The following is a 25,969-nucleotide window of genomic DNA, read 5'->3' on the forward strand; positions in this document are numbered from 1 at the left end:
GATCATTGTTCTGCATAAAATGCTTTTTTTGATGTTGATGTTGAAAAATAGGCCTTATCTGGTGATCATTGCTTTCCCCTCTGCTGCACTGCCAGGTCTGGCACAATCTCACCTCATTTATTCAGCTGCAGTGCTCCATGTTTAATCATTCGGCAGATGCTTTCATCCAATCAACTTACAAGATCACAAATGTGAAAGCGCAGGAGGAACTCATTTACAACATTAAGTGCAAATTCAGTTCAAGTAGGACATATTCAGTGCATTAAAAAGAGAAATTACAATGAAGAGGACACGATTTTGTTGTTTCAGACTGTGGCTTGATAAATCAATCAATCTAGCCATCCTTGATATATGCTTCAATTTATTTGGGGTCACAGGGGCCTGGTGGAGTTTATAAAACGTAGTCACTGCCAAAGAAAACTGCAGATGTGGGCCATGATTGGCTCAACCATTCTTTGCTAACTGTTAAAAGGAAAGTTTAACTGTCCTCAGGCTTATAATTTTGTATTTTGATATGGGTTGTTGACTGGTCTGTTTTTCTCAAAAGAAATTTGATGCAGCATCATGGTTTGTGTGTGCCACAAACAAAGAGAGTGCTTTTTTTCCCACAACTGTGTTGAATTCAGAAGAAGACACGTTGAAGCCCAACTGGCGCACTTATGGTTCAGTTACGGCACTGACATGCCCTATGTGAAGCAGACATGGTGCAAGGCTCCTGAGATGGGCCTAACTGGGATTTTTAGCATATGGTGCAAAAACCAAATCTGGCACAAATGTGATAAGCTGACCGTAACATTTTGGTTCCCATCAGTTAAATATGAGTTTAAGCAACCACTTATCTCGTTTGGGCTTTCCCAAAATCCCCAAAGAAAATCCAGCTTAGCCACCCTTAATCATGTTATTTAGTCAATTTATAATTGTTACACATAAAAACACAGAGGTAAGTAAATAAATGGGTTTCATACATGATTTCATAGATTAAAACCAATGAAACTGAAAAAAAACCTGTTATGCTTGCATTCATCAATTCCCAATTAAGACTCAGCTGACACAAAATATCTATCCATCCATCTATCCATTTTCTACACCCGCTTTATCCTTTGCACGGGTGTCTGCTGGAGCCTATCCCAGCTTATTACAGGCGAGAGGCTAACACAAATATTTTCACAAATTTTCACAAACTTTATTTTGAAACACAGTTCACATTCGCAGTTTTCGTTGACCCAGTGATCACGTTTTCAAGAAAACCATCAATTCTGTTCTTAATTTGACCTTTATATAAAATAATAAGTAAGTCTATAATGTATGAATGAATGAATGAAACAAAACCTCCAATATATACATTTTACTTTTAGAAAATCAGTCACAAATGTTTAAGTATTGATCAACAACTCTTGTGTTTTTGGCCAGAGCATTTAACGTCAGCTGTTGTGAATGAGAGAGCGGGGATCGGCCACTTCAGCCAGGTTTAAACCGAAACAGTTTTAGACACCATGACAACAAGGTTTATGGGTGTGCTTTGTTTTTCCAAAATGTCCACAAAATTTCACTAGTGGCCAAGAGCAGATTTTCAAAATATTGTTCTTTTTTACTATACTGCATTTCTCTGTGATTTGTGAATCATCTGTTCACCTACTAACTTGCACTTATCTGAATTTGGATAACTAACGCAGTGTGATCAACAAATAAATCAAGATGTCTTAAACAAGTAGGTTAAAGCCAAACTTTATTGACCCCTGGTGGAAATTCACAAGCTGCACAGCAACATGTACTGTATCTGAATTAAACTCCTTCTGACACATTTAAGCATCAATATTCATTATACCGAATGGAGTGTGTTATAAGTACTCTCATTTTTGGCACAATTTTCTTTAATTTAAGTAAAAAACAACAAAAACATCTTTGCTATATTGTAACAGAGTTGTAAGATTCAAATGTTCTTTTTACAGTAATGAACAGCTTTACCTGGATAAAAACAAATGTGCAGTTTTTTAAAAAAAGATTCCGACTTGTGGCACAAGGTTAAATAATCATTTGTTCTGCCTTAAGTGCCATTTGTTTATTTGTCATCCTCCTCGTCCTCTTCCTCCTCCTCGTCCTCGCCATCACTATCTTCTAACAGCCGAGACTGGAGAGCCAGCCGTTGTGCAACAGCCGTTACCATGGCAGCACCCTTCCCGCTGCCATCTTCGGAGACGAGGAAGGTTATGTCACACTTGGGGGCGAGGAGGCGCACTGCTGCCTTCAGCTCATCACTGAAACTAAAGGGAGGAAGGAGACACAATCATAGGAATTGATCATGTGACAGCAGTTCCAAACAACCAAACCGGCACAAATTACAGACAGACGATGAGGGGATTTTACAATGTCATAAACTGAAGATAATCAAGATAAACACAAGAGTAGGCTTGTGTTAAAAAAATCGATTTCCCAATTCTAAATCGATTCTCATATTAATTCCTAAAAATCGATTCATATGTCTAAAGATCGATTTTTTTTTTTTTTTTTTTTTTATTTGGGTTTTTTTTTTTTCATTTATTTATTTATTTTTTTCATCATTACATTACAACTTTTGGTTATTTTTTTGTTTATCCCCAAAAAAGGAATGTTTTGTTGGACACGAGAATAACTGGTGCCATGTTTTTGCCTTTAAATATGTTTAAAGGTATGAAAACATTAAAGTGTTACGTTATAATTGCATAAATTGTCTATATTTCATTACTTTATATACTGTCTTGGGGTTGCATTTGCAAAAAATGCTAAAAACCAAATGCTCAAAAATTAAAAACCAAAATAGACCAAAAATGTAACAAATAGAAATGGAATGTGGGAAAAAAAAAAACCTTTGTTTCTCTGTTTCCTCCCTGGATCTGTTTGGTAATTCTGACCCACAATGTTTCTGAAAGCAGTTCTATCAGCATTCTGGGAGCTGATTGGTCCTTACAGCATCATTATCTGCAATACTTGCTGTTTAATCTCAATATAATACTAGTAGTAATATTTTGCATAACTACAGTCATATAATTCATGCAACAGCTCAAAAAACTGTTTTAATAACACTAACCCAAATCAATATCGGAATCGAATCGAATCAAATCTTGATAATCGATTCTGAATCTTAAGAATCGGAATCGAATCGATTCTTGACATTTGAATCGATCCCCAGCTCTACACAAGAGTATTTTATATAAATGTCCACATAGTGAAAGGAAGCCTTTGGAGGATGCTAATTCCCTGCTTCTCTCATTTATAAAAGCCGGTGACTGATTTGACAACTGAAAGGACTTTTCATCTCTTCTCAACACAAATCACTCTTCAAGTTTTGCAATAAATTCAAGCTATATTTGGGCTCAGAACAAGCTTCCAGAATTGCATACCTAAAATGATGAATAGCAATCCTAAATCAGACACTGACATTCCTAGCCGAGTGACTAGCATTTTTAGGGGAGGCTGAGGACCAGCTTCTAGAGCAGCAGGTACCATTCATTGGTCAGATACTGGCCTCCCTGGAAAAATCACCAACCCCAACATTTAGGGCAGTGGTTCCCAACCTTTTTTCCTTGGAGCCCCCCCTACTTGTGTCTAAGACCAGCCAGGCCCCCGACCCGTACTTACTAGCACCAAAATAGTCTTTAATTGAAAAAATTAACATTAATTATGTTTTTTTTATACATTTCTCTTTGGTTTACTCTGTATACATATGACTTTGTTTTTCTCCAATGTCACCAATGTATAAAATACGCACAAAAGAACATAAAAGGACATAAAAATATTTCTGAAAAATGTCTCTTTTAATATGAGACCAACATCTTTAAAATTTTTCCTTTAACACCCTGTCGGAGTAGATTAAATGTTGAGTAATAATATAATAATAAGGAATGAAATCATTTCCTGTGTTTGTCACCAGTGTATAAAAAACACAAAAAATATTCAAGACATTCATAAATTATTCCTAATAATGTCTTATGAATGACTCATTCGCAAATATAATTTTTACAACTGCATAATTTCAAAGCAGACCAAGTTTCGCGCCCCCCCAGAGATCTCTGGCGTCCTCCCAGGGGGGGCCCGGACCCCAGGTTGGGAACCACTGATTTAGGGGATAACTACTATTATCTTTGTGTAAAACCTCCCCACTGATGAGTAGCTTTAACTGAACAGCTAACTGTTTTGGTAACCGAATAACAGGCACATTTGGGCCTAATCTGGGCTACTTTTAATACCCAGTTATGACACTGGCAAGTGTTAAGTGGGCCGACTATGGCTCAAAGGTCAACACAGAGCCTAACTTAAAATAGAACAGGCTGTACGGGTCCAAGGGCTGTGAATTGTTGCTATAAACACACTATATAAGACACACAAATATGAAAGTATAAAAGTGTAAGACACACACACATAACACAAGATGAGCTCGGACATGGTGTCAGATGAGGCCCAATTTCATGACTTGGCTTTACAGTAAATATTGTGAGGGCCAGTGATGATCCAAAAACCTAAAAATAAGATAATGAAGACCGGGCCCAAGTCCAGTGGGTGTGTGCTGGAGTTTAGGCAGCAACACTCACCTTGGCTCAATGACATCAGTTAAAGTGAGAAAGTGGGCGGCAGATAATTAAAGAGCTGTCACTGATAAGGCTAAAATGTCTTTGCTATATGGGTAAGGTCACAATTAATGTTCCCAGACTAGTTACAAGCAGGTTTTACACATGCTTCAGAGGTAGAAAATAGCACTTCTAGCTTTCCTTCACAGGCAACTAACAATCATACACTGGTAACTATTACACCTTATCTGGTGAATAGCATTGTGGGCTTGAACTTATATCTTGACCTTTATATATCAACAAAGCACACTAACAGTTTTAGTTTCTTGCTGCCAAATGTTTGATTAAATCTCTCCTGTGTTAGTTTTTCCCTCCTTTTATAGGTTTGTATATACAGGACTATCTCAGAAAATTAGAATATTGTGATAGGTTCTTTATTTTCTGTAATGCAATTAAAAAAACAAAAATGTCATACATTTTGGATTCATTACAAATCAACTGAAATATTGCAAGCCTTTTATTATTTTAATATTGCTGATCATGGCTTACAGTTTAAGATTAAGATTCCCAGAATATTAAAATTTTTTTAGATAAGATATTTGAGTTTTCTTAAACTGTAAACCATGATCAGCAATATTAAAATAATAAAAGGCTTGCAATATTTCAGTTGATTTGTAATGAATCCAGAATGTATGACATTTTTGTTTTTGTAATTGCATTACAGAAAATCACAATATTCTAATTTTCTGAGACAGTCCTGTATAATCATTTACATTTACATTTGACGGCCAAATATATTCATCTGTTTTTCTTTTGTGTTGCCTCTTACTTGGGATGCTTTCTGTAGACGGTCCCATCCACCCCCACGGTGGTCTTCATATGGCCCAGCCCACGGTTGACACGGATACGGTTGGCAACGGTTGCCAAAGCAGCAGCGCAGAGACGAGCAGAGCGGGAAGAAACTGTGTCACAGACCAGGCGCACCACACAGGCATCAACCAAATCCCAGTCCAGACCCAACTTGGTCAGAATCTTCTTAGCGTTTCCCAGGCCGGTGTCCTCCCTGAACCAGAGACACACACAGGAAAAGATAACACAACATGAAGAAGCTTTAACCCTCGTGCTGTCTTTGGGTCAAAATGACCCAATTCTTCTATCCTTCTTTCCTCCTACCATGCTTCCTTCTTCCTTTCCTCTTTTCCTCCTTTACTCCTTTTTCTTCTTACCTCCCTTTGGTCATTATTTCCTTTATCACCTTCTTTGCTTTTCCTTCCTTCTTTCCTTATTTTCTCAATTCATTCCTTCTTCCCTCCTTTCTTCCTTACTTCCCTCTTTCTTTCTTTCCTTCCTTCCATCTTTTCTCCCTTCACCCTCCCTTTACCCAAAGACAGCACAAGGGTTAACATAATTCAAACGGGTAAATGGGTACATTTAAGAACAACCTCTGGGGACATAGCAAAACAAAACGCAAGGCTACTCACTCTTCAATTTCAGAGATGTACTTTGTCTCAAAGTTTCCTGGAGTAAGCAGCGCCTCGGACGCCTGTCCTTTAAACAGCAGCTTGTCCTCCACCAGCTTCAGCAGCAACAGCCGAACGATTTCCCCCAGATACATGCCGCTGATCATCTTCTCAAAGCTGCAGGATGAGAGAGATAAGCAGGACAATTATGAGACCAGGAGTTCTTAATGGCGTGGAGACAGCAGAGCTGGAGGTGGCAGAGATGAGGACGCTCAGGTTTTAGGATGGACAGGATTAAAAGTCAGCACATCAGAGGAGCAGGCTCTCCTGGACACAAAGCTGATGCTGAATTCAGAAGGTTTGGACACATTAAAGAGGGACAGTGGATACATTTGTAGAAATATAGAAATATATATGCCTTTTTCTCCAGGCAGGAGAAAAAGAACTAAAAGATTTCTGGATGTAGTGAAAGAGGACATGCAGTTGGTTGGTGTGACAGAGAAAGATGCAGAAGACAGTCGAGATGGAAACAGATGATCAGTTTCCCTGAAGGGAAAAGTCAAGCGAAGAAGAATATGAAGATGGACACATATCCTAGTTGTTTCATTTAGAAATTACTTCAAAATCAGTTTTTTCGTGGTCGATTTATCTTTTTTTTCCCGCTGAAAGCAGCTCCTGACTGATCCTCAAGCTTACGTGTGGACGCCGGGGTTGATGGACGTCTTATCCACAACTTCGTCAAATTCCGTCAGGATGTCTTTGAGGGAGCCATCGTCCCCGAAACCGCCCCACTCAGTGTTGATGCACATCCGGCCGTCCTCGCCCTCCACACGCTTCACGTTCTTCATCTCCTCCATGTAACAGGCGTTGGTTCCCGTCCCTGCAGAGGAAACGCAGCATGACTTTACTCAGCAGCATAAAATTCAAAATTAAGTAGTGCAAGAAATTGAAAAGTAAGTATTGCAATTTGCAAATGACAAAAACAGAAATGGTTGCGTTTCATTTCTCTTCTGAGTAATTCTCTCTTTTTGTGTACTTTTGTGTCTTTCAACCTCACATTTTTTTGCATTGCTTTGTAGTAATTTTCCTCTGTTAACATTTTGCTCCTGTCTGCAGCGTGTGTGATGCATGATCTTGCATCTGGAAATGTTTTGTGAAGATGTTGTATCGTTTTGTGTGCACAAAATTGAAGGGTTGATGTTGCACAGTCAAAGGTGGATAAGTCACAGCCGAAGATTACGTTGTTTATGTCGGTTCCATCAAAGGAAAAGCACCAAAATCAGACGGTCTGTTGCACTTCTGAAGAATCATGAAAGTAAAATTGTGTCTGTAGTCATTTCGTATGTTTCTTGGTTTTTTCCATTTAGTAGTTGCGTTTGTGTATCTTTATCTTTTCACGGTCCTTTTAGCCTTTTTGTAGCTATTTTACATCAGTGGTCATTTAATCGCTGCTTTGGTCTGTTTTGTTTCTTTGTAGTATTTGGTTGTTATATCTAATATTCTGTAACTAAATCATTTATTTAAAGTAATTTGTAAAATGTGTTTCATCATTTGAGGTCACTACAAAACTTTAAATCATAGTAATGATTGACGCTACAGATTGACATAGAGATCTGATCTTAGAGATAAAACAATCCCCTTTTAAAGAAATAGAAATAGAAAGCCTATATTATCATTATACTGGTACGATACTGGTACAATGAGATTATGCAGCAGCTCCGTAAAGTGCACACATGCATGCAAAAAAAACTATGTACACAAGTCAAGACTGTAAACAGCAAAATGGGAAACATTAAACATAAATATATATATATATATATATATATATATATATATATATATATATATATATATATATATATATATATATATATATATATATATATATATATATATATATATATATATATATATATATATACATATACACACTATAAAAAGATGAGTGAGTGAGAGAATGATAATATACATTAATAAGTGGAAGAATATTGCACTTGACTGGATGGGAGGAATATTGCACATGGATGAATTAAGGAATATTGCACATTATGCATGGGGAATATTGCACAGTATGAGGTAGTTTTTACTGGTTGAGAAAATGAAGCATATACAGTACTTGCTATTTTGTCTTAGGTTGTATTTTTAATTAATGTCAATTATGTAAGTGTGTAACGGCAGGTGTTTTCGTATAATTCAGAGTCACACTCATGTCAGGCTTATGTGACAACACCCTAAGCCTTTTATACGTTTTATTCAGGTGCCTAGTTACCAATGATCATGCCGATCTCACAGCTCTGGTCCCTGTAGCCGCAGCTCATCATCGTACCCACTGTGTCATTCACCATGGCAACCGAACTGATATCATAGTCCTACAGAGAAAAAGAGGAAGAGACAGATGTAAAGCCCCTCTTATTTAAATAATAGCAAAGACTTTATATACAGCATGTATGCCATGATGTCTCCAGATATACTGTGAGTCATCTGCCTCAGAAAAAAAGTGTTTAAATCTGTTTCAGCACTCAGTCAAATAACATTTGTGAGGGTTTTGGACTGACCCCTCTCCTGCGGATTGCTTCTTTGAGTAACTTCACCACATCTTCTCCCTCCACGCCAGAGCAGTTGAAGCCTTTGGTCCAGCGGATCAGGATACTCTGTACACACACAAAGAAGGAAGAGGTCACAACTCCTGTATAATCAGGGCTCATTTACAGACAAAATGACTGCGTCAGCGAGACCTTGTCAATCTCTTTCTGCTGACAGGGGAAGGAGAAGGTGAAGCCAAGGGGAAGAGTATGTCCCTTAAGGTTCTGAGAGTCGAGGAATTCACTGAGACAGGCGGCGATGTGGTCGAAGAGCTGGAGAGTCAAACAGACACAGAAATATTTTTTTGTTAGTTTTGAATCTGAAGAGTTTGGGGTTCTTGAATAATCATTCATACGATTTGGGAGCTATAAACAGTACTGGAGTTGAGGGGGGATGAGGGGGGGTGGCATCCCCCCCTGAAATAAAAACAGTCCAAATCATCCCCCCTTTCCATCCCTTATGTCATTTCATCAATGAATGTGTTTTTACTGCTATTTCAACATTTAGAGTCATCACCAGAAAAATAACACCAGAAAAATATACTTATTTGACAATTTTCACCTGTTTCAAGTAAATTTTCACTTGAAATAAGTAGGAGAATCTGGCAATGGGACAAGATTTATCTTCTCATTACAAGCAAAAAAATCTTGTTCATTGGCAGATTTTTCTACTTATTTCAAGTGAAAATCTACTTGTGATGAGTCTTGTTTTAAGTGTAATGAGATTTTCTTTACTAAAATGAGACATTTTGACTAGAAATAGGACAAATATTCTTGTTACGATTTTGAGTTTTTGCAGTGATCCATTTTACTTATCCTGTGAAGGACAGAGTCATATTGATAAGTTCAGAAAACTGTTTTTTATTGTTGTGTTTTGATGTATTTGATGTAAGCCCAGTGGATATTTAAAGCTTACAGAAGGCTGCATTTAACTGCTGCTATGTCATTCCTGCAGTATTTCTGCAGGTGTTTTGGTCAGTGCTATTATTTGTAATAAATTATATTATTTGTAATCAGCACAAATTATCTGTCCCCATATGATAAAATCCACCATCCCCCCTGATTATTTTTTTACAACTCGAGTACTGGCTATAAAGAAGTACTGGGAAGTATTTTAGTTTTGAAGAAACAGTAAATACCATTTACTGACATCTAGTGGTCAAATTGGAGGTAGCAATTATTTAAAACCCAGTCAATGTAGTTTGATCCAGCAACACATCACAGAAATATTGGTTGAATAAACAAGTTTAGGATGTTAAAAAAAATAAGTAATTTCCACTACACTCTACAGACTATAAAGACTTTTGTTTGTCATTAGCGATTTCTTTCTGGAAAAATAAAACTAACATTTGCTCTTATTTTCCGTCTTTGCCTATCCTGGAATTGTTTTGTCTCTTTATTTTTGTTTCTTTGATGAGGCTGGTGTACGTGTTGTTGCATGTCCTTGCATTAATCTAGAAGGAAGATGTGCCATCTCCCAAATGTGTTCACATAACAGTATCTTCAATCACTGATTCCCCAACTTTAATCGTCATCAGTCTTCCTTTATGTTGCGCTTTTTTTTGTCCAATATAATGGCACGTTATATGTCAACGACCAGTCGGTCATTAATTTAAATGGTTCCTGTTCCATGCACTACCATGAGTTTTCAACATATGTGGGAATCAGAAAATAGGTCCCTCATTGATGCTGAATGAAGATAAACTTGAACAGGCTTTAAGTCAACAGATATATCTTTTCTTGGACTGCTTATATTTCCATCATCAGGCTTAATTTTCATACATTTCTTCTTTCTGTGTATCACCTGTTCTCCTGTTCCCAGCATCATTTCCTGAGGGATGGCACAAATCTGACTGTCCATCTTCAACACCTTCTGCTCCTCCTCTACCACTCGAACGTGAAGCACTCGGAAGTTCGTTCCACCCAGATCCAATGCCAGGAAGTCGCCTTTCTCTGCCAGCACACGCAAACAAGTGCTTGATGAAGATTTTGTTTTACGTGAGAGGGGCGTATAAATGTTTTCCACAACATAAAGACACCATATTATGCTGCTGATGCCCATATATTTATATGAAGAAAAAAGGAATATGTCTGTTGCTTGAAAGGTTTATGTATCAGGACAAAATTAAAACTAAAAAAATCTTCTGGTCCCTAACATGTTTTAAAATCAGGCAAATCCAACCTCACAAGAGCAACAACATATTACACCTTGTTTATTCATCAAAAGTTAAGTCAAAATATAGAAGCAGTGTGTGTACTCCCCATGAGCCACTGTTATCAGGAAAAACATACATGTTTCCTGTTTGAAATCAGTCCCTCACATTGCTGTGGAGGAAATATGAGCTCTTATTTTTAACGTCACTGTAGATCATCGAGATTTGTAGACATTCACTCTCTTAAGGTCCCGCCACAAAGAGGATTTTTGCTGGAAAGTAGTCCAGACAGGCCATGCCCGTCCAAGATGGATTGTCATGAAATGAAACATTTGAGATGTCGAGGCCTGGACAATCTAACTTCTACAACATGGTTTGACCAGTCTATGAAATCTGCTGGGACATCCGCTCCACTGGCAGTTGTCTTGAATGTTTTCATCTTATGAATAATCTTGCTGCAATGATGTACAGAATTAGAAAATAATGCATTAAACCTGCTTTTTTTGTTTTATGTCTTTATCCTTGTGATTGTTTTTTGCTCGGGAGTCATGTTCTGGGTCTCTGAAAAGGGCCTGGAGATGATTTGTATTGTAATTGACACCATATAAATAAAACCCCAAGGTAAAAAGACCTTCGAAAGGAGAATCACATGGGCTCCATATGTTCGGAGTAGGGCTGGGGATTGATTCAAATGTCAAGAATCGATTCGATTCCAATTCTTAAGATTCAGAATCGATTATCAAGATTTGATTTAATTCGATTAGATTCCGATATTGATTTGGGTTAGTGTTAATAAAACTGTTTTTTGAGCTGTTGCATGAATTATATGACTGTAGTTATGCAAAATATTACTACTAGTATTATATTGAGATTAAACAGCAAGTATTGGCAGCTAATGATGCTGTAAGGACCAATCAGCTCCCAGAATGCTGATAGAACTGCTTTCAGAAACATCGTAGGTCAGAATTACCAAACAGATCCGGGGAGGAAACAGAGACGGATGAAATTGGTTTTATTTTTTCCCACATTCCGTTTTTATTTGTTCCATTTTCGGTCTATTTTGGTTTTTAGTTTTTGAGCATTTAGTTTTTATCATTTTTTGCAAATGTAACCCCAAGACAGTATATAAAGTAATGAAATATAGACAATTTATGCAATTATAACCTAACACTTTAATGTTTTCATACCTTTAAACATATTTAAAAGCAAAAACATGGCACCATTATTCTCATGTCCAACAAAACATTCCTTTTTTGGGGATAAACAAAAAAATAACCAAAAGTTGTAATGTAATGATGAAAAAAAAATACATAAATAAATTTTAAAAAAATCGATCTTTAGTCATATGAATCGATTTTTAGGAATGAATGTGAGAATCGATTTAGAATTGGGAAACCGATTTTTTCAACACAGGCCTAGTTCGGAGTACTTCTAGGACACAATTCTTGTTTAAGAAATGTGCTTGAATGAAGTGAGAGAAACTTTGTTTGATTAAGACGTGAACTTAGTACCTGTCCCATCCGGCGTGGCCCTGACGAAGGTGGGCAGCATCTTGACGGAGGCCCGGTGGTGCGCGTGCTTGGCCAGACCTCGGAGCAGATCTCTCCGGAGCCGAGCAGAAACCTCCTGCAGCTTCTCCAGACACAGACGGAAAGGCTCCAGGTACTTTTCCACCTGCAAATAAAAGCAGGCTCTTACTGTTAGAAACAGGTTGTCCATTATAAGATTCATTTAAAAAAGAAAGAGCATAAGATAAATCGATTATCCTGCTCTTATTTTATGGGTGAATACACTTTAACATTACAGACACTTATGTGTAGGTACAGTTTGTGTTTTAAGTATTATATTTTTAAATTTGGGCAACTTAAAGCGAAAATGATCTGACTTATAAGAAATGTAAAGAGGTTTATTGTTTAACCACTAGATGGCGATATTTCCCCAACGTGTCCAGCATGAACCGGCAGAGAAACAGCAAAGTGATCATCCAAATCATTTAAAGGCATTTTTTACAGCGTCCCTAGTGGTCATATGATAGAACAACAGGTGAAAATAAGAACTGCAATTATTATAGATTTTGAGTTCAACTACAAATATGTGAAAATCTGAGCTGATGAAAATGGAATTGTTTTATTTTTCAGGAAACATAGTAATTGAGAGGGTTTTATTTAAATCTTTAAAGTTCTGAAAATACGAAATCAGCCCTGTTTTTTAAGGGAGCTAATTTAGCAGATAGAACTAATTCTCACAAAATGTCAAAGGTTTCTTTAACTAACCCCTTACAACAACAAAAGAGAAAAGAAAGTGGAACAAGACCTCTTAGAGGATTTTTATTCAGTTGTTTTATTTTGAAAAAAAAAATGTCACAAAACTACTTCATGCACTCAAACAGCATCAATTAGATCAAGTGCAAGAAAAAATGGAATCAGTGAATCATGTGAAAAGTAATATGGAATGACCTTTCCATTTTCACTTCTAAAACAAATACATGCACAAGTCTAAATGTGCAAACATTTTTTTAAGTTAAAACAGATGTGAATAAGCTTTTGCATCTGCCTGATTGACCGGAAATGGTCAGTCAAAACAGTTTCCTCCAAGAGGAAAATTCAACAAGGAGTGTGACATAAGATGTTGGTTGTTCCAGGGAGTTACCGGTATGTATAAAATTTGAAGCAAGTACAGCCAAAAGTGAAGGTTATAAAGGGGCTCGACCAAGGATGTGGACATCAAATCCTCAGGACAGAAAACTCAAAGCAACACGCCTTAAAAATAGAAAATGGAAAATGAAAGGAACTAAAAAGAAATGTGTAAAATCAAGACTCAGTGTTTATGACTGAACTGTAAGAAATCAGCTGAGTAAACGAGACTCTCACACAGAAACGCCTGTGCTCGTGTAAATCATCATCAACAGCCTAACCTAATAAGACAAAGTACAGTGGGCTAAAGAGAGGCAGTCGTGAGTTGTGAATGAATGAAAGTGATGTTCAGGTATGAATCATGAATCTGCTCGGGACAAACATAATGTTAAGACTTCAGTTTGGTGAAACATACAAATGACCATCTGAAAAAAATCTGCGCATTTCCACAGTAATTGATGAAATGGGGTTACAAGTGGGTTAAAAACACAGGGGATAAGATACTTGTTGAATCTACAGTAGATGAACATGTGAAGATTTCAATTTTGTACACTTTTGTCCTTCCATCACTGGAAAGTTATTTTTCAGGTTGATAATGTATCAAAGAACAAAGAGCAGGTTTTTTTCACGAGGGAAAAATGCTCAGAATGACAAGGCGTGCAAGCTATCTAGATCTGAATCTGATTGGCAACTTGTGATCGAAATGTATAACTATATATATATATATATATATATATATATATATATATATATATATATATATATATATATATATATATACATATACATATATATAAAGTCAAAGTCAGAAGTTGATCAATTGATCAATGAAGAATATTATTGAAGTCCTTGCTTCAGAAGACTAAGAGTAAAGTACTTTTTTCTCCTCTAGGCATCCATCCATTCATACTCCTTTATGTGAATAAAATGCCATCAACTATAACCGTTTTGTAAAAGGTGTACAGGGATTTTCATATAATAAATACAACACTTTCTCGAATGAATGCATTTAAAAAAAAAATGTTATCCCTGATTTTTTTCCCATTTTTACCACCCCGTGCTCCTGCCTAAGTCAGTCCTGGGCATTGTCGTCCTCTGCCAACCCAGGGAGGGCCTCCTTCTTAACCTTAATGCATTTTTTTATCAAATGATAAAACAGCTTACAAGTCAGCGTTTCTGCCAGAGGTTGATACGTTTGATGCAAAACAGAAAAAAAAATTGATACCGAGTGTGGTTTTGAACTTGAGAATTACAACAACTTTGTGAAGAACAGAAATCCTTATGCTACTAGATTCAAAAACAGCCAGAGATGAAGGACGGGGTTGACCTGCGAAGAGTTAACAGCAAGAATCACAAGACTTGTTCTCTGTGGAAAGGTGATATGAGCAACTGGCACACCGTTGCTCCAAATAATCAAATGGTGAGGTAGGGAGGGAGGTAGGTCGTGGTAGGTAGGGTAGATAACCGAGCACATGGAACAATGTACAGGTACATCTGCACTGGGGATGCGTTGAAGTTTCAAAGTCAAGACCTCCAAGAATAGTGGAGAATGAAAGAGTAAAGATCCCGTGGGACTTCCAAAGCTCTCGGGCCTCTGGAAGAGTTTAATATATGAAGAAAGTGATTTATCCCAATACAGTATAAAACAGTTTTTTGGGCATGTTTATGTATTATTTTGCAGGGATCTTTTTTTTCTGAAGTTTCCTTTGTGACATTCTTGACAGTTTGTGAAAGTCCTCATGGTCAGGGTCTATTTGTTGGCCTATCAGCAGAGATGTTTCAGATTTAGCAGGAAGCGGCTTGGCTGGCACCCCCATTAATGACCCTCTGGAGATAGCAGCAACAATTCACTGCTCTCTTCCTGTTTTCGTTGCTTCCTTAAAAGCCGGAAAATCGCTGCAGAGTGTAATAAAGTCTGCACATTCAGAAACACAGTGGATACATGTCTAACCTAATAAAAACATGTGCTTAATGTTCACACTGACTTGTAAGCGCCCGCAACGAGGTTTATTCTACTTGTAGCGTTGCTGATGTGTTTGCACAGTTTTGTGTCAGAACTCCAACAAATGATCCTCATCACAAGGTGTGACTACATCCAGCTGTGACTATATAATATAAACTATATAACCCAACAATATAACGCTTATTCATATTATACTGACATGCAAGAGAATCATCCATTCATCCTCTTTCTATACCCGCTTCATCCTTTGCAGGGTCACGGGGGTCTGCTGGAGCCTATCCCAGGTAATAACAGGTGAGAGACAGGGGTTTTTGCAGGACCACATAGATACACAGACAACCATGCCTACTCACACTCACACCTACGGGCAATTTGTAATCATAAGTTAACCAACTATGCATGTTTTTGGACTGTGGGAGGAAGCCGGAGTTAGGGCTGGGCGATATGGACCAAAAGTCATATCTCGATATTTTTTAGCTGAATGGCGATACTCGATATATATCGATATTTTTTCTGTGCCATAATTGGGGTTTCCCCCAAAGCATTATAGCATAGCATCTCTGTTAGCATCTCTGTTAGCATCTCTGTTAGCTTCATTTTTTTCTGAGGCAAACCCTTAAAAAAACAGTCAGTTTTAATACAAAGCCTCGTGCCAAATGTCACACAGGTACATTTATTAACAGAGGTCTGCACAATATCAAAATGTATAAAACAAATGAAATAAAAATAAACTGTCTGCATATATAGAATAAAAATACTTCTTGAATAAAATAAAACAAATATCCCTTTCCTGCACAACAATTAAATTAAAATACACTGTGCAATTAATACAATGTAGACAGTAACAGGCAGACTTTTCCACTGAGGTTGACAGTTGTGCAAATAACAAAACATTTGTGCAAATCTCAAATAAAACATTCAAGTCAATTTGTCACAAAATAAGCTTCAAAATCATTAAAAAAAAAAAAAGTTTTTTTTTTTTTAATCGATATAAACGATATTGTCTCGTACCATATCGCGTTTGAAAATATATCGATATATATTAAAATCTCGATATATTGCCCAGCCCTAGCCGGAGTAACCGGAGGGAACCCACGCAAGCACGGGGAGAACATGCAAACTCCACGCACTCCAACTCTGGGAGTCGTCGAACCAGGAACCTTCTTGCTGTGAGGCAACAGTACTAACCACTAAGTCACCGTGCTGCACAAAGAATCAAGGATACAAAGGATAATCGTCTTGATTTATGTGGCGCAATCCAAAAGACTTAGGGGATGTTGCACTGCGGTGGTGAAACTGTAGCGTTACTAAGGTGGGCCACAAAACACTAACCGTCTCATAGAAACGTGTGCAATCATCAGGTAATGTACTTTTTTTTAAGTAGCATCTTAAGGCAAAACTTGTCCTAACCTGATGTTATGAACATTAGAGCTGCACCAGGTGATAGAAAACGTGCCATCGTGAGAGCAGGGACAGGGAAAACATCAAGCAAAAGCCCTGTGAGCTGTTCTTCCAGGTGTCAGTGTGCTGCGATCGATGGCATCAAGGCTTGTATTTTAGTTGGCAGCCTGAGCGTTTTAATCACACATGTTTCATGTACATTGCTTTTTCAGAAATACCTCAGGCAAGTTTCAACAGCTCAACCGTTACTGCTGCACATATGCCAGGACGGCATTTCTTATGAGTCAAAAAAAAACTTGGTTGTGCAACCCGGAGGACGGATAAAAGCAGGTATAACGTGTGGGAAATCAAAGTGTCACAGATGAGTGGATGAGGGAATGTGTTAACGCCAAACTGAAGGACCTGACAGCAGCCAGGAGACGTGGATCAACAAAGACTTTATGCTGTATTGTGTAATCTCTGTGTGGATGTCTGGGGTGGCGTCCCCACTAGAGCCCGATGCCCCTCCCTCCGCTAACAAAAGAAAAAAACCTCCCGAGCTCGTATTCGTCAGTGCACACATCCTGCAGTCACGGGACCCGTATGAAACTCAGCTCCAGGATGAGGATGAAATCCTGGCAAGAACACACACCGCTCCCGTCTTTATGTCAACCACACGGTCGCAGTACTTTTCCAGAGGCGTGTTTGCTCCGGTCTCACGTCTTTCCTCCAAGGATCTGGCTCGTGTTTCTACACGCTCGCTCCTGCTTTTACGCCAGTGGAGTCGAGGATCATTTCATTCCTCCATCATGACTCCAGAGGTTTGATAATTAAAAAAAGAAGAAAGAAAAAAGGAAGGAAAGAAAAAAGGAAAAAAAGAAAGAAAAAAGGAAGGAAAGAAAAAAGGAAAAAAAGAAAGAAAAAAGGAAAAAAAGAAAGAAAGAAAGAAAAAAGGAAAAAAAGAAAGAAAGAAAGAAAAAAGGAAAAAAAGAAAGAAAGAAAAAAGGAAAAAAAGAAAGAAAGAAAGAAAGAAAGAAAGAAAGAAAGAAAAAAAGAAAGAAAGAAAAAAGAAAGAAAGAAAAAAGGAAAGAAAAAAGGAAAAAAAGAAAGAAAAAAGAAATAAAAAAGGAAAGAAAAAAGGAAAAAAAAGAAAGAAAAAAGGAAAAAAAGAAAGAAAGAAAAAAGGAAATAAATAAAAAAGGAAAAAAAGAAAGAAAGAAAGAAAGAAAAAAGAAAGAAAGAAAAAAGGAAAAAAGAAAAAAGGAAAAAAAGAAAGGAAAAAAGAAAGAAAAAAGGAAAAAAAGAAAGAAAAAAGGAAAAAAAGAAAGAAAAAAGGAAAGAAAAAAGGAAAAAAGGAAAGAAAAAAATAAAGAAAGAAAGAAAAAAGGAAAGAAAGAAAGAAAGAAAGAAAGAAAGAAAGAAAGAAAGAAAGAAAGAAAGAAAGAAAGAAAGAAAGAAAGAAAGAAAGAAAGAAAGAAAGAAAAAACCTTCTGTGTTCACTAACATGACCAGGTGGTTGTTTTACATTAGGACAGACGCTTCTCCCCCTGTAGTACTGTACTGTGCTCCACGTTTGATAACATAACTCTGATAACTGCGGTGACTTTGCATCAGAACAGGGAACTGTGTGGGAGAAGTTTCAGCACATCCAGTGAAAAATGAGAGTTGTTTGGACTGAAAGGGAGTATTATTCACAGAACTTGGCCAGGCAAGTTTGGGAATAACATTGAATGCCTCTGAAACAAATTCTTCTCTAATGATACAAAGAAAAAATCTGCGCAATAAAACACAGAGCTGGTGGAACTAAAAGTCTACAAATACTCTATTTATAGCATGATCTTAAGGCGTATTTAACTCATATCTGAGTATAAAATACACTCACACAGAAACACTTCCTAGAGAATGCAAGTGTTTTACTTGAAAATGCTCTTTTTGGCTGTTATCCCAGCCTCACCTCTAAAGACCGCGTCTCAGTTTATGAGAAAGAGGAATGTTGGCTTCAACTCTACAGCTCCTTTTTGACCTAAATGAACTTGAGTTCATGTAGCTGGAGAGTGGAAGTGACATTAAGGAAATAAAGTCATGATTGAGGCTGATTATCTGACACAGAGCTGGAGGATTGTCCTGTACGACTCAGACTAACAAACACTGAGATTTGGTGGGCAGAGGATCCTCCAGCAGCAACTGCAGCTTCACAAACACACAGCCGAGCGTTACGTCGCGCAGCAGGACTTTTAGTCACAGAGACCTTTACTGAAACGTGATGAGGTCATTTTAAAACTGTCCGCTCTTTCTTTTAGTTCTGTTTACCAGAAATGACGATGTGTTTATGTATTACTAGTCACACAACTACGCAGCAAGGTTACATTTTTGTTCCAGTCTGAAATATGGGATAAATGACCTTAAGATGTGGTGCACACAGCCCTTCTCTCCAAAAGAGGACTTTTTCTGAGTTGTGGTGATAGTTTTTACTTCTCCTTTAGTTACATAAGTACGACGGAGTATTAGGGCCAAACTAAGACGAAAGAAAATTGGAAATTACGAGAATAAAGTCATAATATAATGAGAATAAAGTCGTAATATTACGAGAAAAAAGTCGTAACATTACGAGAATAAAGTCGTAATATTACAAGAATAAAGTCGTAATATTACGAGAATAAAGTTGTAATATTACAAGAATAAAGTGGTAATTTATGAGAATAAAGTCGTAACATTACGAGAATAAAGTCGTAACATTACGAGAATAAAGTTGTAATATTACAAGAATAAAGTGGTAATTTATGAGAATAAACTGTTAATTTATGAGAATAAAGTCGTAATATTACGAGAATAAAGTGTTAATTTATGAGAACTCTAACAGGAAGAGCATCTTCTCCCTGTGTTAAAATGAGGAATATTGAGCATCTTGTGAAGTTATATTTATATATTTATAATATATTTAATATTACGACTTTATTCTCGTAATATTACGACTTTATTCTCAAAATATTACGACTTTATTCTCGTAATATTACGACTTTATTCTCGTAATATTACGACTTTATTCTCACAACATTATGACTTTATTCTGGTAATTTTACGACTTTATTCTCATATTATTATGTAATTTCCATTTTATTTTTTTTGTCTTAGTTTGGCCCTAATACTCGTCGTACATAAGCAAGTCAAGATGTGAACTAGAAATATCTAAATCTACTAGGGCGTAAAAAAACTGATACAAATATTGGCACTTTCAGGACAACTTTCTCTGTAATCCTCTGACTTTCCTCATAAAAATACAGCAGAGTTCTTTATTTCATCCAACAGGATGTCCCCTGACAGACTTCAGTTGCAAAACTCATCCTCTCACCGTTGTTTCCATCGATCTGGTTTTTTAAAAGAGGTAATTTTTTACTGTGTTTTTATTTCTCTCTAAACTTTGGCTTACTCAGGAGTTTGCGGTTTCTAAAATGCCCCGTGTTTGCATGATGAGCAGCAGATGTCTGCATTCTTCACGTTGCAAGAAAACAGCAAGATGGTGAACTCACATCTGGACGTCAGCATTGCCAGCACCTTAGTTATAATTCTGATTGTACCTCAACTACAGAGCAGTTAAGTATTAGGATTTCCCTCTCAGAAGACGCTTACCTTACTGAGCGTGTCCAGGGGGATGCCGTCCACATGCAGATGCGCCGTGTCGCCACTCATTTTGGGCTTCTTGGAAATCTGAATGCAGTTGTCGTTGTTCATCTCAGTGTTGCTCATCTGGACGGGGGACATTAACGTTCAAATCAGTCATCTTTTATTGTGAAATAGTTGCAAAACCAGAACACTTCCACGTGTCACGCAGAGACATTTTCTATAGGAATCATTTATTATGAATTAATATTAACAGCATTTTCCACGGATCCGAGTTTCCAGTGTCAGTAAAAGTCAACAACACTGATGTTTTAATGCCGGTGTAGCTTTTATGGGTTTAAATGCTTATTATAGAGTGAACAAGTAGCAACACACAAAAGGGGAACAAGCATTTCCTTCAACTGAACCATTGGGGAACTAAGTTACTAAATCCACCTATTTTATCATGTGCAGGGTCACGGGGTCTGCTGGAGCCAATCACAGCTCACTACAGGCGAGAGGCAGGGGTTACACCCTGGACAGGTCACTAGTCCATCACAGGGCCACATATAGAGACAAACAACCAGACACACTCACACTCACACCTACGGGCAATTTAGAATCATCAATTAACCTACTACCAGAGGTGTCAAAAGTATTCACATTCATTACTCAGGTAGAAGTATAGATACTAGAGTTTAAAAATACTCCTGTAGAAGTTGAAGTATCAACTCAAGTTTTTTACTCAAGTAAAAGTATAAAAGTACTGGTTTCAAAACTACTTAAAGTATAAAAGTAAATGTAAGGGGGAAAAAAGACATTAAGGACAAAAGCCATTGAAAATGAATGCATCTTAGTATAATGCAAATTTATTAAAGAACCATATATGTGTACTATTGAGCATTAACATGTGTTTCAGAGAGCAGGAGATATGATGACTAGTTGCCTATAAGTATTGTAATGGTGCAAAAAGTCAAACTTCAGAGGCATATTATCCTTTATCCTAACCTTTATTGGAATGTACATCCACGTTTAGTTGCAGGAATCTGAGGGAACGGATGTAAGAACAAAACTGGACAAGAACATCTGAAACAACCACAACCAAATTCACTCTATCCGGATGGAGCAATTTAACTGGATAGTTTTTTTTAAAGGCCGAAATGAAATAGAGTAACAAGGCTGTTTTTAAAATGTAAGGAGTAAAAAGTACAGATAATTGCGTGAAAATGTAAGGAGTAAAAGTAAAAAGTCGTCTGAAAAATAATTACTCCAGTGAAGTATAGATAACCAAAATTTCTACTTAAGTAAGGTAACAAAGTATTTGTACTTCGTTACTTGACACCTCTGCCTACTACGCATGTTTTTGGACTGTGGGAGGAAGCCAGAGTAACCAGGGAACCTGTGCAAGCACGGGGAGAACATGCAAACTCCACACATTCACCCCACCGGGCCAGGGAGTCGAACCAGGAACCTTCTTGCTGTGAGGCAACAGTGCTAACCACCAAGCCAACCATGCTGCCCCCGTTACAAAATCCATTATCTCAATTTGAAGTAAGCTTTATATGAAAAGGCGAGATGAAAATGTAATTTTTTAATGAACATACAGAGATAACAGTTCTGTACCTCCTTTAAATTCTCAAATTTTTGGACTTTTAATTGGAGACCTAGTTGTTTCCCTGTTTTGTTCTAAGAAGTAAATCTTTGAAAGCTTCTCTAGACTAGTTACAACATTTGGTGGTATCTTGCTTAAGAGCAAAATGAGCTCTTCTCATACAGTATGTTGTCTTTTGCACCCACGTCTTACAGTAAGTGACCCATTGAAAACATTATAAACGTGTATACATTTTTTTATTTTATTTTTTTGCAATTTAGGCTTCAGCAGACCAGAACATTTTCTCCCTTCAAAGACCTTTTTTATTTTGAATTAAGCTGTTCTTTGCATATACAGCATGTGTGAATAACACTGAGAACCACTGTGTGAAAGTCATTTCAGTGTGTTACCTAGGATATATACTGACAAATAAAGATTATTATTATCTATTATTAACAGCTCTATTACTATTTATTAGGATCAGCTAAATGAATATTAACTAACCTGTCATAATATAGATTCTTAAAACTCGTAAATAAATGAATGAAACATGAGAACTACCTGTCAAGAACACTCTGTGTGTAACAGGCCACACTGTTGCATGACGTCTGAAACTGTCCTGCTGAAATGACCACGGATCACGGACCACGGATCTTCTGGTAAAAGACGTTGTACTGATGTTGACAAAAATCCCTCTGAAATTCCAGTATGCACCTCCACAACAAGTTTATTTTCACACAAATGCAGGTCAGCCGAGACATGAGCACTGATGCAACGCCATCCTCTTACAGATGCTGGCTTTTACCCTTTATCATACTGGCTGGTCTCCTTCATCTTGGGCACACAAAGGCAGATTTCCAATTTCCATTTTTCCCAGAAAACGCTGAAACGTGGACTAAGCCGTCTCATCTGTCGGTCTGAGATGAACTTGTCTCCGTAGATCACTTGTTGCTTCTGTGCAAAGTAGACGTTGATTTCCTCCTTGTGTAACGGTACCAGGTTCCATCTCTGGATGCAGCGACAGACTGTGAGTGACGAAGGTTTCCCAGGATAGTCCCAAGCACATCCAGGTACGCTGATCCTTGTGGCATGGTGGTTGCTCACGCAGTGCTGGCTGAGGCCTCAAATGTCATCCAGCAGTGGATTCCAGCTGTGGCCACTTTTATATGATCTGTGTCTGGTATACAGAGGTCAATCCAGGCTCCTTCAACTTTTACCAGTTAATATGCAGACTGTAGAATCTGTTCCTCGTCAACCTCTCTCCTTCTTTACCTCTCTCCCAACCTTCTGTATGAGTGTGTTGCTCCATCAAACTCTAAGTTTGATCAATTTGCTTTTATGTTTTAACTATATAATAATTATACTGAAAAGTATTTCATTACATAAAGGATTAAATCATCCATCTATCGATCATCTGTGCCCGCTTGTTCCTATTCAGGGTCTCGGGGGGGTCTGTTGGAGCCTGTCCCAGCTCTCTTCAGGTGAAAGGCATAGGTGCACCCTGGACAGTTCGCCAGTCCATAGTAATTCTGGATAAAATACCGGACCGATCTGGCCCTGCTATGTTATCCTGTTGCTACAGTCAAAAGTAGAAGAATTAGTAGCAAGCATTTCCAAAACGTCCACGAATGCACACGCAACTATCAGTGGCTTCACAACACTGAAGAAAACTCCATCATAGAGTATAAAATTAAATCTGAAGCAGTTATTTCAATCACAGGTGTTATGAGTAGTGTTGTCCCGATCGATCGATCACGGCATTTTCAAAACATCGGTATCGGCCAAAAAAGCATCGGGACATACCTAGTTATTAATGTTTTTAATATATATTAGATCGTTTTATATATCGTTGCATTTAACGTCACTTCCGGCCAGCGGCCGGCAGTGGCCAGAAGTGGCGAAGTAAGCGAAACTAACATGGTTTACATGTTTGAATTGTGAAATGTTATATATGTTCATGTTGCATTAAGCTGCTGCTATTCATTTCATGCCATTCAGAATGTTGCACTAAGATTAAGCCAACAAGTATTTTAATTTTCTTGTGTTTGTGAGTTTGACTGGATGTCATTCAACTACCTCTTTTGAAGTTAAATTTATTTATTTTTGTTATTGCACTATTCTGCACTTTTTGTTTTAGTTTAAAATTTCATGTTTTTACATTTTGTGGCACCAGTGCTGATAAGCTTTGTTGAAATATATGTCGATGTTGTTCTCCAATGGACAATAAAAGAAACTTGGGATAATTTAGTTTTAGTCCTTTTTTTTATTTTAATTCATTGCCAAAATGTATCTGATCGGGAAAAAGTATCGGAAATGTATCAGGAGCCAAAAATAATGATCGGATCGGGAAAAATCGGGATCGGCAGATACTCAAACTCAAGTGATCGGGATTGGATCGGGAGCTAAAAAATCCTGATCGGGACAACCCTAGTTATGAGGTTGCTGGATATATGGTTCCGGGCTTTGGTTGCAGTCCGTCAGACAAAAACCTGCTCCTCAGGCTGCTGAAATCCTGGTTGTGACCCGGGGGAATCTCCGCTGACCCCACCGTGACTCCTGTTCCACTTGTGTTCTTGCTTCTAAAGGCTGATTTATGGTTCCGCGTTACACCAACGTTGGTGTAACGCGGAACCATAAATCAGGCTTAACACCACCTTACAGGACAGTGTCCTCAGCCTGCCTTGTGATGCTGACCAGTGACCACGACTGGGAAGATGTAACACGTACACGCTGTGGCCTCATGAATGTGGAGATTTTTCACCTGGCACACCCTTTTCGGTCACACCTGTCCTGTGACGCACCGTGAAGCTTTTTTGGCTCATTAAAAACTCTTCTAGTTTCTTTTTTTCTTTCAGTTAATTTAGAACAGAGTTTGTAGTTTCTCACTTTCACACAAATGCGAACCATTACTTTAAAACGACAATAAGTCAGTCCTTTCTTGAGCTTGAAGGCGATATAAAACACGCCAGACCAGATGAGCTGGTCCTGAAAAAGACCTCGAAAGGTTCAAACATTTCTGCTCCAGTCACTTCTCAGTATAAATAAGCGAGACGGAAACGCATTTTTGCAATTTTAAGGAAAGATTTCATGGATGGAAAGAACGAGCGAGGATGGACATCCAGAGCGCAGATTTTACATCTGAGGTTAACGCTTAAACATTATCAAAACAGTTGCCCAATCGTTGCCAGTGTGCCTAGGAGGGTAAAATGTGATTATGTTCTAAAGATGAAGCAAAATAACAAAAAACGACCAAAAACAAAACAACCAAAAACTCACCTTTGCGTCCTACGCCTGTCAAACTGTGAGGAACCGACTTCCTGATGGATGAAGGAGTTGGGGACGGTGCGTAAAGACGCGGCGCTGATGTCGCAACAGCAGGAGACGCTGACTGGAGCCGCTGCTCCAAGAGCCCACAGAGAACCACACAGCTGACTTCGTTTACAGACGTGACACCCACAGGCTCGGCAGAGGTTTGAGGAGGGAAGTGCGGTCATGTGCTCACGGCGGAGGAATGATGAGTTGGCTGCAACAGTAGATCTTTGCGCGCAATGTCTGAATTATGGTTCCGCGTTAAATCGACGGAGAGCCTACGCCGTATGTTACGCGGCGACGCGCGCCGTACTACGGCGTAGCTCTGCGTTGGTGTAACGCGGAACCATAAATCAGTCTTAAATACGCATCGGGAGCGCACAAACCACTTCTGCCAGTTCGACTTATCCAGAACTCTTTAGGAGGAAGGTGTTTCTTCAGGCATGTTGCAGACAGGAACTGTTGAAACAGGTACTATTCTGAGAAACACACTTTACGTGTTAGTTAGGACATGTAACAAAAGTGTCTAAAGTAAAGTAAATATAAAAACATGATTTTCACAAGGTACAAAGAGGAAGGGGTTTAGCGGCTTGAGCCTGCAGATAAACACTATTGGGTGAAGGGGTAGGTTTGTTTATATTTATGTACAGAAATGGGCAGCTAATCATATGTGTATGTATGCATGTGTATATATAGGTACATATATATATATATATATATATATATATATATATATATATATATATATATATATATATAT

General features: G+C 37.9%; 1 protein-coding gene across 1 annotated transcript; it reads right to left on the reverse strand.

The window, feature by feature from the left end:
- Positions 1–1,709: 1,709 nt before the first annotated feature.
- Positions 1,710–25,418, reverse strand: LOC133460046 (hexokinase-4-like). Its single transcript, XM_061740540.1, has 11 exons — positions 25,177–25,418; positions 20,340–20,456; positions 12,248–12,410; positions 10,388–10,536; positions 8,737–8,856; positions 8,557–8,652; positions 8,271–8,370; positions 6,698–6,881; positions 6,023–6,178; positions 5,371–5,604; positions 1,710–2,261 (listed from the first exon to the last, which is right to left on the reverse strand). Exons 2-11 carry the CDS (start codon positions 20,454–20,456, stop codon positions 2,060–2,062), a joined length of 1,521 nt encoding a protein of 506 aa, XP_061596524.1. The 5' UTR covers positions 25,177–25,418; the 3' UTR covers positions 1,710–2,059.
- Between the last annotated feature and the right edge of the window lie 551 nt (positions 25,419–25,969).

Source organism: Cololabis saira, chromosome 14 (assembly GCF_033807715.1).
Source record: "Cololabis saira isolate AMF1-May2022 chromosome 14, fColSai1.1, whole genome shotgun sequence".
Taxonomy (NCBI): Eukaryota; Metazoa; Chordata; class Actinopteri; order Beloniformes; family Belonidae; genus Cololabis; species Cololabis saira.

What these genes read in the sequence shown, in the direction of transcription:
- LOC133460046 (XM_061740540.1), bottom strand. Translation starts at nt 20,456, where the DNA reads ATGAGCAACACTGAGATGAACAACGACAACTGCATTCAGATTTCCAAG. An exon ending in CCCTGGACACGCTCAGTAAG is followed by an intron (nt 12,411 to 20,339) that starts GTAAGCGTCTTC and finishes TTTTATTTGCAG; the next exon opens with GTGGAAAAGTACCTGGAGCC. An exon ending in AAGCAATCCGCAGGAGAGGG is followed by an intron (nt 8,371 to 8,556) that starts GTCAGTCCAAAA and finishes TTTTCTCTGTAG; the next exon opens with GACTATGATATCAGTTCGGT.